Raw genomic sequence first — 17444 nt, 5'->3', positions numbered from 1 at the left:
TTTTAGGCTTCACAGGCTATGATTTCTGTACAGCTACTTAATTCCTCCACTAAATAATAGAGTGAGGACAGGCATTTGACACAGCAGTTGGGACACCCACATCCCATACTGGAGTGCCTGAGTCCACTCCACTCCCAAGTCCTGGCTCCACTCCCAACTCCAGCTTCCTGCTACTGTGTGCCCACATGCTGGTTCAAGCAACTGGGTCCCAAGGAGGGCACTAGAACCTTGGCTGGCTCCTGCTTGGCAGAGGGAAGCTGCTGGATGGCCTGCAGGCTGGGGCACTGGGTTGGAGCCCTTCCCCATGCCTTCAGCTGAGGCTCCACAACTGCGGGAGCCCAGCTGTGCACCCAGGCAGGGCCCTGTACCTTTGCTCTTCAGGGTGGTAGCCAGAGGCAAGAAGTAGGTGGTGAAGAAACCCAGTCGCGTTTCCCGAACGTGGTCCCGGATAACAGGCAACAGCCAGCTCCGTGGAAAGTCCAGAGTCTCCCTGGGAGGTGGGAGGAAGGTCCCAGTGAGGAAGAGGTGGCACCCAGGAGGGCAGCATACCCAGCAGTCTGACCCCTACTGAGCCAAGGAGCAGCCAGGCCCGCATGGCAAACAGAGACTAGCGCTGTTCCCTGGAGAACGAGCCAATGGACTCCCGGGACGCATACAAGCTAACTAGGGTCACACTTACTCAGAGCCATCGATCTCCAAAGGCACAGCCTGCAACACCACCTCAGGTCCCATGCTGGTCACTGCGGCCCCCACTGCCTGGTCGAGGGCTGCCGTGTGGGGGAAGTGAGGGGAGAGGCGCAGGTCACACAGAGACCGAAGGCACTGGAGCAAACAGAGGAGAGGGTATGCACCAAAACATGCTTGCACAGCAGAGCGCCAGCGCGGAGAACAGTCCATCTCCATGGACTTGGCACCACAGGACACAAACTGATAACCCGCTAGACCCACTGACGTGTCTGATTCTTCCCTGTGGCCCAGGATTTTCACTAATTCTGCTTCACTTAATTCATAAAAACCAGAGAACTTCACATGCAAACGCCATCCGCAGTCCATGTTGAAAGGGGAAGGTCTGGCAGAGGCAGGTGCCCAGCCAACAACTAGCAGCACCCTCTGGTTCATCACAGCCCACACCAGCCTCCCTGCCCGTGGCCATGCCCAGCTTATAGGAAGCCAGGTATGCCCGCCTGCCCTGCAGGGCCCAGGCTGGGATTCCTGGGGCAGACTGCTGGGGCTGGCTGCTTTTCTCACCCAGCAAAAGCAGAGTTCGTGAAGAAGATCCCACAAGGTTAGGAGCTGGGCCACCTGCTGACAAGGAGTCTGGGGCCCATCCCCAGGTCCCTAACTTTTCTCAGAGCTGACGCCTGCGAGGATCCCTGGGAAACTCCTGTCTCTTAAATGGTCTACTCTGGTGGGGAAACCCTTCTGGAACCTAAGTCTGTTTAAAACACCAACACTGTCCTCAATTTTTAATCCTTTAGATTTTTTGTAACAAGTAAGAGGGGAAGGGAGAAGGGGGATCACACTGGTTCCCTAAGTTCCAGAACCATAGCTCCCACAAAGGCTAGCAGCAGGTGGCAGAGGGGACTGACTATCCCTCTTCCTATTCTTCCCACATGGGCCCAGCCACCTCCCTGGGGACTGAGCTGGGACCCTGCTGGGGCCACTGTCGGGATGGAGGGTGAGAAGAGTGCAGCCGACAGACACGCCCCCAGCAGGAGCCATCCGAGGCCAGCCCAGCAGCCCCAGCCTACCTTCTTCATCACAGGGTGCGCCTGCCTTCCACACGCCTCAAAGAAGACACACAGCAGCTGCAACACGGAGCTCCAGACCGCGTGGAATTTGTACGTCAGGCCCTCCTCTGCGGCCCTGCCAAGGGAGCAAGAACAGTCAGCGCCACGGTCATGCTACCCTGTGCCCTAGCCAGGGAAAGTCCATACCACACCCAGGTCTCAGCTGACAGCATCCTGATGCTTAGAGAACCCTGTGTCCCATCTTCAGATGGGGAAACTGAGGCACAGAAAGACTGTATAACCTGCCATTGACTACACTGGGTCTCCCAAGCCCATGTCTTCCCACTGTCCTCTGCTTTCTCAGACCTGAGTCAGGGGGCCAGTGTAGAAACAACTGGCCCAAGCAGAGGTGTAGCCCTTTCTGGCCTGTGCACACCTGGGTCTGCTCCACCTCCCAGGGAAGTCTAGCTCCTGGGGATCTGAGAGGCCAACCGGAGGCAGTGTGGGGGAGGGGTGAGGCTGGGGGAGGCCTGATTCCACTGCCACTTCATCGCAGAGGGGCCCACAGGAAAGGGGCCTATGTCCCTGTGAGGGACAGGAACCAAAGTAGCAGCCCCTGGAGCTGAGCAGACAGACCCGGCCCTTCCCCAGGGCTGCTGAGGGGTGCCCGGTGCTGAGCGTCCTCACTGCCCTGCTGGGAAGGTGAAGGCGGCCGTGTGAGTAGCTCCTCTGACAGGCGAGGAGGGCAGCACGGTTCGGCAGTCGGCAGTCGGAGCAGAGGCTGTGCTCAGGCTGCCGCTGGCTGCGTGATCTCTGCTTCACTGATGTGCAATGGGGCTCGTCTCGTCTCCCCTCCAGTGGTTTGTATCTACTGAATGCCCAACTGTGTGCCAGCCCACTCAATCTTTAGCCCCCATTCTTCTGGACCCCTGAGCCCCTGAGGGAGAGGCAGGGGGCTTGCTCCAGTGCCTAGGCCTGTGTCAGCAGAGCTGGATTGGAAGCCACTGGATGGAGCACATTCTCTCGAATGTTACACCATGGCACCCCTCTGGCTCCCGCCAAGCCCCTGCAATGTGGCGGGCGCTCCTGTCAGCAGCCTAAGCAGAGAGCACTTGTCATGACAGGAGTTTCCTGCAAGGTGCGCCCACCCCCTAATGTGGACAGCACTTTCTCACCTGAACATCTTGGCAATGTACTGGGCGGGGCCTGAGGCCGAGGAGGTCACCGAGCCAATGGCAGCCATGTGGGGAGCCACGCATTCCTTCAGGAGCTCCTAAAAAACACAACTCTGGCTGTTTGGGCCCACGACAGCCCCCTAATCAGCACCTAGCACTCCCAGGTGATTGCCTTCTGAAGCCTCTGACAGGCCAGTCTCCAGTGCTGGAGTCCCCCCAGGCGTGAGTGGGCAGCGCGGGGCGAGACAGGGCAGCAGGCACAACTCCTTTTGCTTTCCGCTTCCTCAGCTCAAGCTGGCACTGAGAAGCTGCAGTACCTTGAGGCTCTGGGTGGCAGCTGTCACCACGTGAGAGTGGGGGGACAGGAGACAGGTCATGGCTGTTCCAAAAAAGCGAGGAAGGTGGCCCAGCCCCAGGTCCCGCTGCAACCTGCCAAGACAAAACACGTCCATGGGGCCTGGCACAGAGCCTCAAGACCCGGGCAACTGGGGCTCAACCTGCGGATGGTCCAGGTTCAGAAACCCCACTGCTCCGCTGGGCTCTACAGGGCCCTGGCAGTGGGCAGATTACAAAAGACATTGACCTTCAAGCAATCACCACACATGGCCAAAGATTCACTCAGGTCTGCAGGTGTAGAGCCCAGGGCAAGCCTTCTTCCCATCTGAGCCTCACCTGTATTTCCCAGGGACAATCAACATCGGGTTTCTTAAGTACTCTCCCTGGCTTTTCTGCACATACATGCAAAATGGTAGCAACTACTAACATGAAGTAGCATACTATGCACTAATCAATGATATAACTACATGAATTCATTTAACTTTGTTACAATTAATGAAATAAATCCTACTATAATTCCCATTTTATAGATGAAACAGAGAAGTCAAGTACCTTGCCCAAGCCACACAACCTGGTGCAGTGGGGTCAGGATTCACACCCTGGCAACCTGGTTCCAGGGTGCACAAATACAAACAATCCCACCTTACCTGCATTCCACTTTTTCTCAATGTATCCCAGAGTTCTTTCCATAAGAGCATGTACACCTACTAAATGATTTGTTTTTGTTAAGATTTTATTTATTTGAGAGGGAGAGTTACAGAGAGAGGGAGAGGCAGAGAGAAAGGTCTTCCATCTGCTGGCTCACTCCCCAAATGGCCTCAATGACCGGAGCTGAGCCGATCCGAAGCCAGGAGCAAGGAGCATTTTCCAGGTCTCCCATGCGGGTACAAGGGCCCAAGTGCCTGGGCCATCTACTACTACTTTCCCAGGCCATAGCAGAGAGCTGGACCTTAAGAGGTGCCAGGGCCACAGGTGGAGGATTAACCTACTGCGCCACAGCGCCAGCACAGCATTATGCTGTTGGGGTTGAACTGCTGCCCAGTGGGGCACTGGGGGAGCATTCTAGCGTGCTTGCCATCATCCATGGGGCTACAACCTCCCAGGACACAGAATGGACACAGGTCTGGGCGTGCTCCCACAGAAGAGTGAATGAAGCGGCTGGCATTGTGGCCTAACAAGTTAACTTGCTGCCTGCAACTTAAGCCCATGTGGGCACCAATTTGAGTCCTGGCTGCTCCACTTCCTATCCTGCCACTGCACCTGGGAAAGCAGCAGAGGAAGGCTCAAGCACTTGGGCCCATGCGCCCATGTGGGAGACCTGGATGAAACTCTTGGCTTCAGTCTGGCTCAGCCCCAGCCATTGCAGCCATCTGGGGAGCGAACCAGCGGATTTAAGATTTCTGTCTCTCCCTCTCTCTCTCTGTAACTCTGCCTTTCAAATAAATAAAATAAATGTTAAGAAAAAAAATGAGTGAATGTGGTGGTCTCACCATTTCCTGACATCGCCAACTGAAATGCAGTTTGGTGTAGTAAAAAGATGGTGGGTCTGGCCGACCTGGGCAGGACACGAGGCCTGGCTTCCTGGCAGCTGTGTGGCCAGTTAATTCCCAGCTGCTGCTTTATGAAACAGGGCTGCACCCTTGCTCATGGCTGGATGGGGATAGTGAGATAGACGGAATGACGAGCAAAGCAGTCTGCATGTCCTGGGGCCAGACTAACGCCAGGACCCTTTACTGAGGGGAAAACAGACACAGCACAGTGGAGTCCCAGGGCTCAGACCCTCGCTCCAGGGAAAATGCATCCACACGGCTCGCCATCTCACACTGCATACTCCATTTCCTCCCAGCCTTGTTCCGGACGAGTGGAACTGTCCAGTAGCCTCTATTTAGTGGCCAGACCCCAACCCTGAATGAACACAGTGACACAAAGCAGGAGGCAGGTTCACAGGATGATGAGACCGAGAGAAGCCACTGGTCCAGGTGGGGAACAGGGTGGAGCTGCAGAAAGCAGACAAGGGAACAAGCGGGCACGGGATGGCACAGCCAGGGGGATGGAGAGTGGGGCCGGAGTTCCAGCCCTGACCTGGAGCATGCTGCACCCAACCCACAGGGTTTCACCTCGCAGTGAGCTGGCAAATGCTCCAGCAGGAAAGGAACTGGCCCTGGCCAGAGGTCTGTGCTGCCCTACTGTGTGCCTCTCCCAAACGAGAGCTGGTCTGCAGCCCTAGGCAGCAAGCTGCCTCACCAGCCTCAAGCTCACATCCTTGCCCTGCATGGCGCAGAGCAGGCAGGCCGGATGGAGGGCCTGGGACACCCCTCCTCCTTGTTCCTACCTGACCAGGTTGATGTGGGCTTTCTCCATAACCTTAAGCCAGGCGAGCATGGGCTGTAAGTCATTTTCACTGGGAACGTAGTCATATAAGGCCTAGAGGTGGGAGAGGGAATAAGCAGGTACAGCTGGCAGCAGTCCCAATGACCATGATCCCTTTCCAGCCCCAGGGGACCAGCATGTAGCCTCGGAACTCACAGCCCCCATGGCTTTTCTAGTTCCTATCTTGCCCCACTCCAGAAAGTTCTCTCAGTTCCATTTCTTTGAGAGAACAGCTCCTAGGCATAGGGGAGTAAAACAGGTCACACTCATCTGTGCATCTAGCATAAGCCAAAGCCCTTCTCTGGAAAAAGGCACATGAGCACACACATACATTCTGGGGAGAAGGTTGTAGCCCCTGTCAAAACCCATTCACAGATTTGCAAGGTTGGGAGCCCTCAGCTATCTGTGAATCCCACGAGACGAGGCTTAAATGGTTTATTCAAGAAGGAGCCAGGGCCCCAGCTCCCATGAACACTAATGTGACCCCGGCAGCTGGTCTCTCGTCTGCTTGCTGGCCTCCTGGCCTCCTCTGGTGCAGGAGCCCAGTGCAGCCATTCACCCTTGCTCTGAAGACAGCGAGCAGTACCAGTGTCCCCAGCACAGCCTCCCAAGATGCCCGCCTTGCCCAGCGTCAGGCCTCACCGTGATGATCTGGGCGTTGAGCTCTGCTGACAGGGTACCTGGGCCTGGCTTGGCATGGAAGAGGCTGTGAAAGGCCTGCATGGCACAGGCTGTCACCAGCTGTGGGGGACACACAGGCTTAGAGAAGACCCACAAAGCCAAGGGCTACCCTGGACCCTTATCTCAAACATTGCCCACCCACCCAGACACTCACAAACCTTTAAATGAGTTAAACAAAAACAATGGAGAAAACAAACAAATTAAAAAAACAACAACAACAAAAGACGACTAAAGGGGGCCCGCACTATGGTGCAGCGGGTTAACGCCCTGGCCTGAAGCGCTGGCATCCCATATGGGCGCCAGTTTGAGACCTGGCTGCTCCACTTCTGATCCAGCTCTCTGCTATGGCCCAGGAAAGCAGTAGAAGATGGCCCAAGTCCTTGGGGCCCTGCACCCACGTGGGAGACCTGGAAGAGGCTCCTGGTTCCTGGCTCTTGGCTTCGGATTGGCACAGCTCCGGCCATTTGCGGCCAACTGGTGAGTGAACCATCGGAAGAAAGACCTCTCTCTCTCTCTGCCTTTCCTCTCTCTGTGTACCTCTGACTTTCAAATAAATAAATAAATAAGCAAAAACTAAACTCTTAAAAAGGCAGGCCACAAAGGGTCTGCATGCTATGACACGCCATGTTGCCCCATGTGTTCACGTATGTTATATATCCATAGAAAACAGGTCTGAAAGGGCTCACAGTTGCTGGCACAGTTTACCTTAGGAAATGAGACTTGGAGGGAAAGAGATTGGTCCCATGATATGGTTTCCTCCCTTTAAGCAGTGATCGTATTGCTTGTATAATAAAAATTTTTAAGTGTATGTGGATAATCAAGAGATTATATAAAGACTAAGAATTATGCGAGGATGACAGAAGAGCAGCCAGTCATTTTTAACCTGTCGTTAAAGCTGCGACACTAACCTGTTAGGTAGGAAAATCCACGTGTGAAGTAGAAATACCTGACTCGGGCTGGAGCAGAGGTGGGGGCTGACACTTTCCCTGCCCAGACACGGATTCATCCCTGCTCTGCCCTGCTCTCTGTGGTCAGCCCCAACTGCCCAGGCCCCTGCGCTGGCCCTACCTATCCCCACACCACGCGTGATGCGGTCTCCTTGGTTTCAGGGCAGGGAAAGCCCAGGCCCTGCCTGGTGTCTGACCATGGCCCCTCTTCTTCTGGCTCTCGGGCCTGAGCTCACCACATGGCTTAAGGTCATGACCCGGAGGAGAGTCTCGCTGCAGCTCTTCACCAGGCCTTCTGGGAAGCAGGCCAGCGTGTCCTTCAGCAGCGTCAGCATGTGCAGCGTGGTGGTGGCTTCCTTGGAGCCTGCCAGGCAAAGGAGCAGTTTAGACGCCAGCCCCCTCCCTGCGGCCAGCCACGGCTTCCCATCCACCTGCCCGCAGTCTGGCTTTCCCACCTCCAGACTTCTCAATCTCCTGGATGCAGAACTTGGCGGTGGAAACGGCAGCAGGATGCTGGGCAGGGGCCTTTTCACCAAACATGAACTCGCTGCCCTTGAGGACCGAGCACACTCCATGCTGGGCAGCCTTGCGGATCTGGGGGCAGGGAAAGAGGAACACGGCCACATCAGCACTGAGCCAGTACCGTGGGTGCCTGGCACACCCACCAACCAGGCTTAACTGAACAGCTTGCCACACCCTGTGCTGGGCCGGGGCCTTTGTGTGTACAGAGGTCTGAGCTGTGGAGCAAGACAAATCTTGGTTCAAATCACTGCTATGTTACAGTGTGAGGCTCCCTAATCCAAAAACCTGAACCATTCCAAAATCCGAAAATTTGAAGACCAACATGACACTGAAGAGGTTCAGATTTCAGAGTAGTTCGGGTTTCAGATTAAAAACGCTGCATCAGTAACAGCCAGGTAAATATTCCAAAAACTGCATGACTCTTAAATCTGGAGCACTTCTGGTCTCAAGCCTTCTAGACAAGGGGCACCTGGCCTGTGCTAACTCCCTGATGCCCTGCAAGTCCAGCCACTTTGTCTTTAAGGGTAGGGGCCTCATCCCTCAGCCTGGGGCTCCTGGCTGCTGCGATAGCCCAGCCCACAAGGCTCTGAGCACCCACGTCCCCCATCTCCAGACACAGACAGCTGAAAAGCACTCGGGGACAACAAAACAGTACTACTTCTTTTTTATACAGGGGTCGAGGAAGTGTCACTGTGTGAGGTGACATTTTAGCCAAGGCCTGAAGAAAGTGAGGAAAGACCACGTGAACACACAGGGAAGGAGGCATATGACCATCTGGGATGACGGTGCTCAGCACAGGGAACGACCATCATCATTGTGCTCCCTGCCCTTAATTTCTGGGGGAAACAGGAGGCAACCACCTCCCTGAGCCCCCGCCACCAGCCTGTGAGGGAGGCAGGAGTCTCAGGTAGGTGTCACGTCCTTACTGTGCAGGCCGGAAGTGGAACCAGGGGATGGACCAGGAAGCTCACGGAGATTAGGTAACTTGCCCCGGGAGACACCAGGCAGTGAATCCAGTCTTCGGTGCGGCTCTGTGTGACTGAAAGCTCCCGCCCCCTGCATTGCGGGGTGGCTCTGCTACCTCTCCACTTCCTGGGGGTCCCGCAGTCTCACCTTAGGCTTGCTGTGCACAGTGAAGCTCAGGAGCCCATGGTACACCTGAAGGGTCACGGGGTAGCCCCAGGCCTCCAGGTTTTGCTTCCGCAGAAGGGTGGCCAGGCAGGAGAGGACCTTAAAGAAGAAAGCCAGAGTCCCTCAGCTCCACCAGCCTCTGCCAGGATGGGAAAGAGCCCAGGTCCTCACCACTTCCAGAAAACCCCAAAGGGAGGCATCTGAGGCTGCACAGAGCACCCAGGAGCAGCCAAGCTTTACCCAAATCACATGGGCTCCGGGCGCCAAACACTAACCCATCGGAGGGCAGAGGAGGAGCCACTGCTGGCCTGGGCTGACATGACATCCATGAAGGCTTTGGAGGTATCGGAGAACTTCTTAATGAGCACGGCACTGGGCACCCTGGGGGCAGAGGAGAGAAGGTCACCCCAGAGAGGCCTCTGAAGAGCAGCAGGTGCAGCCCTCTGTGGTGCAAAGCAGGAAGCTGGACAGAGCTGGGGCACTGCTGCCCGAGCCACTCAGCGGGTGGGCAGTGACCTGAGGACAGGAGTCCCGCTTCAGACGTAAGGAACTTCCGCCTGACCTCCTCCTGCACCCTCTCCACTACTCACTCGGCATCACCCATGAGCCGAGTTCTCACTCACCCCCATCTTCCCTCCCCTCCCCACCTTGCCTGGCCACGCTCCCCTAGCAGCAAGTACCCAAACTGGTGCCAACCTGTCAGCTCTTTCCCCTGCCTGCTCCCACCCTTGGGCTGCCCCTTCCCCAGGTGCCAACTCCCATACTCCATGGGTGTGATGGCCCATGCCACCCCCAGAGCCTGAGACTACAGAATGCCCCCTGACACAAGCTATCGTTTCCAAAGTTTTATTTTAATTAGATCGTGGTGAAATATGCAGAGCATAAACTGTACCATCTTAACCATTTTTTTTTTTTTGACAGGCAGAGTGGACAGTGAGAGAGAGAGACAGAGAGAAAGGTCTTCCTTTGCCGTTGGTTCACCCTCCAATGGTCGCCGCGGCCAGCGCGCTGCGGCTGGCGCACCGCGCTAATCCGATGGCAGGAGCCAGGAGCCAGGTGCTTTTCCTGGTCTCCCATGGGGTGCAGGGCCCAAGCACTTGGGCCATCCTCCACTGCACTCCCGGGCCACAGCAGAGAGCTGGCCTGGAAGAGGGGCAACCGGGACAGAATCCGGCGCCCCGACCGGGACTAGAACCCGGTGTGCCGGCGCCGCAAGGCGGAGGATTAGCCTAGTGAGCCGCGGCGCCGGCCTTAACCATTTTTAAAGGCACAGTTCAGTAGTGTTATGCATATTCACAATGCTGCACAACCAATCTCCAGAACTTTTCATCTTCAAAAATCAAGTATCGGCCGGCGCTGGTTCTAGTCCTGGCTGCTCCACTTCCGATCCAGCTCTCTGCTATGGCCTGGGAAAGCAGTGGAAGACGGCCCAAGTGCCTGGGCCCCTGCACCCATGTGGGAGACCCAGAAGAAGCTCCTGGCTCCTGACTTTGGATCAGCTCAGCTCTGACCATTGTGGCTATTTGGAGAGTGAACCAGCAGATGGAAGATCTCTCTTTCTAACTCTGTATTCCAAATAAATCTTTTAAAAAAAAATCAAGTATCAGAGAATTGTATCTAAGAACTACATTGAATCTGTTAAAAAAAAAAAAAAAAGAGCTAAACTAAAAATTAAAAAGAAAAATCAGGCATCTCGGGTGGGTGCTCAGCGCGGCGGTCACGATGCCCATATCCCACATCGATGCCCAGCCCTGGCTCCGGCTTCCAGCTTTCTGCCCATGCAGATTCTGGGCGGCAACGGTGACGGTGCAGGTAACTGCGGGACCCACACAGGAGACCTAGACTGAGCTCCTGGCTCCTGGCTTCTGCCCCAGCCCCGGGTCAGTCACTGTCATCATCTGGGGGTAACCAGCAAGCGGGAATGTGTGCATGTGCGTGTGCTCGCTCTCTATAAAAAAAAATTTATTTAAATCAACTATCTTTTAAAAATAATGTCCTGGCTCTGCTCCTCCTGGCCACATTCGTTTCCCTCCTGCACAAGGAGAGGTGAGGTTCAAACAGGAGCTGAGACTCACCGCTTCAGGACGAGGTTCAGCAGGTAAGCCACGGCGGCCAGAGACTCCGGGGACTCCACTGCTTCCATGGTGGTCATCTGAGGACCAGATCAAGGGTGAGAGTGGACAGTATGCCACACTAGGCAAGGAGAAAGGAGGGAAGGGGGAGCCAGGCGCCCAGTACAGTGACCATGGCCAAGAACCCTGGCATCACAGGTTCAACCCCAGCTCTGCCACTATGTAACTTTGGCCTAATAACTTAACCTATGACGCAAGTTCCTCATTCATAATATACAACACACTTCATAAAGTTGTTGTGAGGTTTAATTGAATTGATATGTGTAAAACACTTAGAATACCACCTGGCATGTGAATAGAAAAAAACAAAAACAAACAAGCACAACACAGAATCCCACACCATACCCGGCTCCCTGAAATACTTCCTCTCTCTGGAGCAGAGGTGTGCAAGCTCTCGGTAAAGGGCCAGCAGTAATGTCTGGGGCTCTGCAGGCTACATACGCTCCCTGCTACACACGTCTCTCTGTGTGTTTCAGTCCTTCAGAAATGGAAAAACCATTCTTAGCTCCCAGGCTGTACAAAAACAGGCCATGGGTCTGATTCGGCCACAGGCAAAGTCTGCCAACCCCTGTTCTAGAGCAGCGGTTTTCAAACTTTTATGTCCTTGAAAATGACCAAGGACTCCCACTGAGCAGGCTGTGCTCACAGGTTGTATCTGCCGATATTTACATTAGCAATCACAACTGAACAATTTCAAAACAAACACAAGGACCTACAAGCGCACCTCCACTAGCTGTCAGAACATAGCTTCTGGGAGACTCCACAGTACGCTCACAGGGGTGAGAGAGGTATCATGATGGAGATAATTCTGGCCCAGCCAACCCCCAAGAAGAGTGCTGGGGCCCTCAGACCACACTTGGAAAACCATTTTCCTAGACGATCTCCCCAGCTCAACCGTCTTCAGAGACACAGGAAGAGGAGGCAGAGCGGCGGGCTCTCGCTTTACGAGATCACTGCAGCAGAGGCTGCAGGCCTCCCCAAGCCCGGAGAACAGACGCGGCGGCGTCCTCACCTGCTCACGGTGAGCCCTCGCTCCCCCCGGGGCGCCACAGCCTGAATAACCCGCTGGATCGGTGTCACCTCTCCTCCCCCCGCTGCACCCACTCACCAGAGCGGCAAAGTACTCGGTCTCCGTCTCCTTCCCGCCCTGGGAGCGGATCACCTCGGTGACGGCGGCCAGCACAGCACAGATCTGCACGCGAGGGGAGACAGCCCTGAAGCATCTCCGACCGACCCTGCCCCACGGGCCCCAGGCTTGCCCCTCATGAATCAACAGGAAAGAGCCCAGGGACAGAGAAGCTGAGCGGCACTCAGCCGGGATGCCCACCGCAGGGCCAGCAAACAGCAGGACAGACAGCATGCTTGCTACAACTTCCTCATAGACGGTTTCTTCGACAACTACTTGTATGAATGCCCAAACGTGTATGGACAGGTTTGTCCACTGCAACAACAAATCAGAACCAGTCTCAACAAGGGATTAACGAAGCTGCCATCCGACAGCCCAAGGCTGGCTAGAGTCTGTTCCACTTCTGGTCCAGCTTCCTGTTAACGTGCTTACTTAGTGTATAATACTACATAACACAATATACTGAAGTACTATGCACTGATGGAAAAGAATAAGGAACTAAGTGTGTGTGTGTATACATACAAACTTAGAAATCCTCCTTGGTGGGGAAAACGGTTGCAGAATAGCGGATGTAAGATATAATGAAAGCAGTAGAAGATGGCCCAAGTCCTTGGGCCTCCGCACCCACGTGGGAGACCCAGAAGTAGCTCCTGGCTCCTGGCTTTGGACTGGCGCAGCTCCGGCTGTTGCAGCCATCTGGGGAATGCACTAGCAGATGGAACACCTGCTGTCTTCACCTCTCTGTCTCCACTTCTCTCTGTAACTCTTTCACATAAATAAAATAAATCTTTAGGCCGGCACGGCGGCTCACTAGGCTAATCCTCCACCTGCAGCGCCGGCACCCCAGGTTCTAGTCCCGACTGGGGCGCCGGATTCTGTCCCGGTTGCTCCTCTTCCAGTCCAGCTCTCTGCTGTGGTTCGGGAGTGCAGTGGAGGATGGCCCAAGTGCTTGGGCCCTGCACCTGCATGGGAGACCAGGAGAAGCACCTGGCTCCTGGCTTCAGATTGGCCCAGCTCCGCTGTTGTGGTCCTTTGGGGAGAAGACCAGTCTTGGCCTCTCTCTGCCTCTCTGTAACTCTGCCTTTCAAATAAAAATAAATCTTTAAACATAAAAAGAACGTGGGAACTAGGGTAATGTGTAGAGACACCGAGGATAGAAAAGATGACACAGCAGACAGAAATACCACCTGCGGTCAGCAGACAGCTGATGGCCAGGGCTCCGGGCTCTGGTGGCCCCTCCTCGCTGCCAGGCAGCCGTGCGAGGCCTCCCTACCTCTTTGTGAGCAGCCGAGCTGGACTCCCAGAAGCGCTGCACTTTGCTGAAGGTGACGTTGGTGCAGTCGGAGAGGCCGCTCAGGAAGGTGCCGGAGGACTTCTCGGTGACAGCCAGCTCCCCCTCTTCCTCCATGGCCGTCTCCGGGGCTCCGCGGCTGCCCAGGCGCAGGGACCCTGACTGCAGCTCATTATGCAACTTGACAGCATCAACCGTCAGGTCGCTCTTGCCTGCGAGGCGACAGGCACAAGCATCGGCCCCAAGCTCCACCCAACCCTTCCTCTGCCTAGAGAACACGAGTCCTGTGAAACACACCCCCAAGCCAAGAGGCGGAATTCGGGCCTAAAACTTAAAGAAGCGAGCGCGTCCTGCTCCCGCGTGCCCGGTGGCAGTCAGCGCGCAAGCCCCGGTGAAAACGCTCGGGGAGCCCGCGCCACTGCAGGTTAACAGCGAGTCCCAACTTGACGCCGCGCCACCCGACAAGTCGTTCCCCCACAGCACCTGTTCAGGGCACTGGAAGAGCTGACAGGGCCGACGCCCGGGCCCCGGACCCTCGGGAGCCCCCAGCCCCGCGCGGACCGCCCCGCCCCCGCCCCCGCCCGACGCCGGTCCAGCCCCGTCTCCGCCCTGCTACCTGACGGCCGGCTGAAGAAGCGGCTGCGGGCGGCTTCGCGGTGGCGGGAGATGGCAGGGTTGCTGTCGCTGCTGTGGCCTTTCTTCCAGCGCTTCAACTTGGCCGAGACACCGGAGGGCAACTTCCCCGAGCGGCCCATGTTGGCTGAGACCCGGCGGGGAAGCACCGGCTTCCAGGCACGCGCGGAATCCACGTGGGTCCTCTCCGCACTCCACTTCCTTTTCCTCTGGCGTCACTTCCGGGCTCCCGTCCGTTACCATGGCAATACCATCAACATCCGGTTTTGCCTTTGCGCAGAGCCTTGGATCCCAGAACCGTTCCGAGGAGAGCCGTTGCTAGGGAGGAGCTTCGGTTGCTAGGGATTCTCTGGGGGCTCCTTCTCCAGGGCCCCAGTTCTTGGCCCCAGGGATGAGCCTTATAACATTGGAGTGCTTTTGTAACTTAAAATAACAAACAAATCTACGTCTGTATAACTTTTGGAAATCTCATTTCAAAAGTTAGGCATAGAAACAAATTTACTCAAAAGAATCGCATTCCGTGGAGACCTGAGGGAGTGAAACTCTGGCAGGAAAAGATCAAAAAGCAGCCCAGGAGCTCTAGACTCGCTTTGCTATTTTCCATTATTCCTGGGCATACCCACTGGTATGCCACACTTGCCCTCGACAGCCCTCAGTCCCAAGTTCACCCCTTAATCTCTTTCTCTCTCTTTTTTAAAAGACTTATTTATTTATTTGAAAGTCAGAGTTACACAGAGAGAGGAGAGGCAGAGAGAGAGAGAGAGAGAGGTTTTCCATCCACTGGTTCACTCCCCAATTTGCTGCAACGGCCGGAGCCACGCCAATCAGAAGCCAAGGGCCAGGAGCCTCTTCCTGATCTCCCACACAGGTGCAGGGGCCCAAGGACTTGGGCTATCTTCTACTGCTTTCCCAGGCCATAACAGAGAACTGGAGAGTTGTTGCTAGCTCCCGAAAGTGGAGCAGCCGGGTCTCGAACGTGCACCCACATGGGATGACAGCGCTGCAGACTGGGGCGTTAACAACTGCCTCACAGCGCTGGTCCCATCCATCCCTTAATCTCTGAATTCCACCTCAGAACCAGCAAGCACTTCAGAGATGTTCCAACTTCCCTGGGACCCTCCTCAAAAGGCCTTAAGACGCTCCAATTGGAATGTCTGCCTCCCATGTCAGACTGCCTGGGTATGAGTCTGGCTCCACTTTGGATTTTTCTTTTTAAGGTTTCATTTATTTATCTGAGAGGTAGAGTTACAGATAGAGAGAGGGAGAGACAGAGAGAAAGGTCCTCCATCTGCTGGTTCGGGTTCACTCCCCAGATGGCCGCAGCTAGGCCAATCCGAAGCCCGGAACCAGGAGCCTCTTCTGGGTCTCCCACACCGGTGCGGGAGCCCTAAGCATTTGCAGGCCATTAGCAGAGAGCTGGATTGGAAGTGGAACGAACAGCCAGGACAGGAACCGGTGCCCACATGAGATGGCAGCGCCACAGGCGGAGGCTTAGCCTCCCATGGCACAGCGCCGGCCTCCACCCTGGATTCCAGCTCCTGCTGATGAGACCCTGGAAGGTAGCACTTGGGTCCCTGCCACCCCCGTGGGAGGCGTGGCTTCACCCTGGCTTCTGTGAGCCTTTGTGTTGTGAACCAGTAGATAAGAGTTTCTCTCTCAAATAAAAATAAATAAATAAATACAAATAAAATGATACACTTAAGAGGAAGTTAAGAGTGGCCTAGAAGCAAGTTTTGGTCTGAGAGCCAGGGGTAGAAAACAGTGAGTAAAGTGAAAGCCACAGAGCGCAGCCTGCATGCTGGGAGGCAGGGGTCTGTGTCACCAGGTCACGGGTCACAGGAAACCTAGATGACTGCTGACAATATTTCCATTGTTCTGCAGTAAAACAAGTACAATATAATGATGTGCAAGTGCCCTTTCTTTTATAAAGCAATAGTAAAAAGGAGGATTTTTCAAAGAATGTTATTTACCAAAATGAAGGGTTAGCTTGCTGACGTTCTCAGAATGTCTACAAACCACCAGTGTTGCCCAGCTCTTCATGGTTTGCCCAGTCCAGAAAGGTGGAAGGATCTGCTCAAGCGCTCACAGCGTGGTCATTTATTTACTGAGACACAGCAACACCTGCTGTAAAGGAACGCATTAAGGAACTCAAATACACTAAACGGAGAAATTCTGTTCATGAAAAGACACCACTAAGAGCATTAAAAGACAAGCTAAAGAGCAGAAGGAGATATTTTCATTAGATTGCATGTAGTACGTGTTACCTGTCTCAAGCCGGAAACAATTTGCAAAGGGACAAAAACTTTTATTTGACATAAAAGCGTCTGGTCCAAGAGGAGACCAGGTGGAATGCCCGAACAGGACACTGGCTTTGAGGAATTACTATCTGTTCATTGGGTCATTCTATTGGGGTGCCCATCGGACAGGGGTTTCATATATGGATGTTGATTGGCCTGGGGCTCATGAAGATAACGGAAGTCTCCTGGAGATGGCCTGTCTCCCCCTTAGGGGCTCAGCTTCCTCCACTGCCAATGCTGGGTGAAAGATTGCAGCCAGCCTGGAGGTGTGAGTTAAAGGCCAAGGTCACACAAGATAGCCCAGATCTCCTGCAGCCAGTCCGATTCTCCCCAGGGGCCCAGCCCCTTCCTCTGCCAGCTCTGGGAGAAAGACTGCAACCAACCTGAAGGTGGGGAGTGAACCAGCGGATGGAAGCTCTCTCTTTTATTTCTCTTTTTCTATCTCTGTCTATCCCTCTCTCTCTATCTGTAACTCTGCATTCCAAATTTTAAAAAAGAGAGAATATTATAAAACTTAAAAAAAAGTGTGTATCTGTTTCAAAACAAAGACATCCCCAAAATGCTTGTTAGCCGCTTTGCAAAGGGTGTGTGGTGCCTCTTCGCCACCAGAGGGCGCTCCACCAACAACATATTAGGGCTGAGACTCTGTAGAGAAGCCAGAAAGGGAAGGGAAGGAACCAGCTGGGATTTCTAAAGTCAGATGGGGAGATGCAGAGGCCCAGGGCGGTGATGGCCTCTCCACCCTTTTCCTATTGGCCTCCAAACTGAGTCTCAACAGAACTGGACACAGCCACTGGATGAGCCACCATCTGGAACGGGCATTGGAAGTGCCGCAGGCCACCACTGGCCCTCTAACCTGCGCTGCCAACACGGAGTCTCCTCCAGGAGGCATGAGTGTGGGGAGGACACAAGGAGCCAAAGTACACTCTCTGCCCCGGGTGCACCCCAGGGCTCACCTTCCTTCACCTCCCCAACAGCTCCCCCCGACGGGCATCAGCAGTGCCCAGGATCAGTACCTACATATGGCTGAGAAGGACCAGGCAGTCCTGTGTGTGGATAGGTCCCGGCAGGCA

General features: G+C 54.9%; 1 protein-coding gene across 1 annotated transcript in view; it reads right to left on the bottom strand.

Annotated features, from left to right (window-relative positions):
• The window catches only part of RRP12 (ribosomal RNA processing 12 homolog), a 28803-nt gene extending 14527 nt beyond the window's left edge, over positions 1 to 14276 (bottom strand). The window contains exons 1-15 of the mRNA XM_002718602.5: positions 14058 to 14276; positions 13424 to 13653; positions 12133 to 12216; positions 10968 to 11044; positions 9168 to 9273; positions 8875 to 8991; positions 7695 to 7833; positions 7476 to 7603; positions 6254 to 6352; positions 5574 to 5665; positions 3223 to 3334; positions 2906 to 3003; positions 1752 to 1866; positions 680 to 822; positions 369 to 490 (exon numbers count right to left, since the gene is read on the bottom strand). Coding sequence (XP_002718648.2) covers positions 369 to 490; positions 680 to 822; positions 1752 to 1866; positions 2906 to 3003; positions 3223 to 3334; positions 5574 to 5665; positions 6254 to 6352; positions 7476 to 7603; positions 7695 to 7833; positions 8875 to 8991; positions 9168 to 9273; positions 10968 to 11044; positions 12133 to 12216; positions 13424 to 13653; positions 14058 to 14196 — 1801 coding nt within the window. The 5' untranslated portion in view covers positions 14197 to 14276. The remainder of the gene's footprint in view (positions 1 to 368; positions 491 to 679; positions 823 to 1751; positions 1867 to 2905; positions 3004 to 3222; positions 3335 to 5573; positions 5666 to 6253; positions 6353 to 7475; positions 7604 to 7694; positions 7834 to 8874; positions 8992 to 9167; positions 9274 to 10967; positions 11045 to 12132; positions 12217 to 13423; positions 13654 to 14057) is intronic.
• Between the last annotated feature and the right edge of the window lie 3168 nt (positions 14277 to 17444).

The sequence above is a fragment of the Oryctolagus cuniculus genome, chromosome 15 (genome assembly GCF_964237555.1).
Source record: "Oryctolagus cuniculus chromosome 15, mOryCun1.1, whole genome shotgun sequence".
Lineage (NCBI taxonomy): Eukaryota > Metazoa > Chordata > Mammalia > Lagomorpha > Leporidae > Oryctolagus > Oryctolagus cuniculus.
Note: the sequence above shows the minus strand (reverse complement) of the source record. Positions and strands in the feature narration are given on the sequence as shown.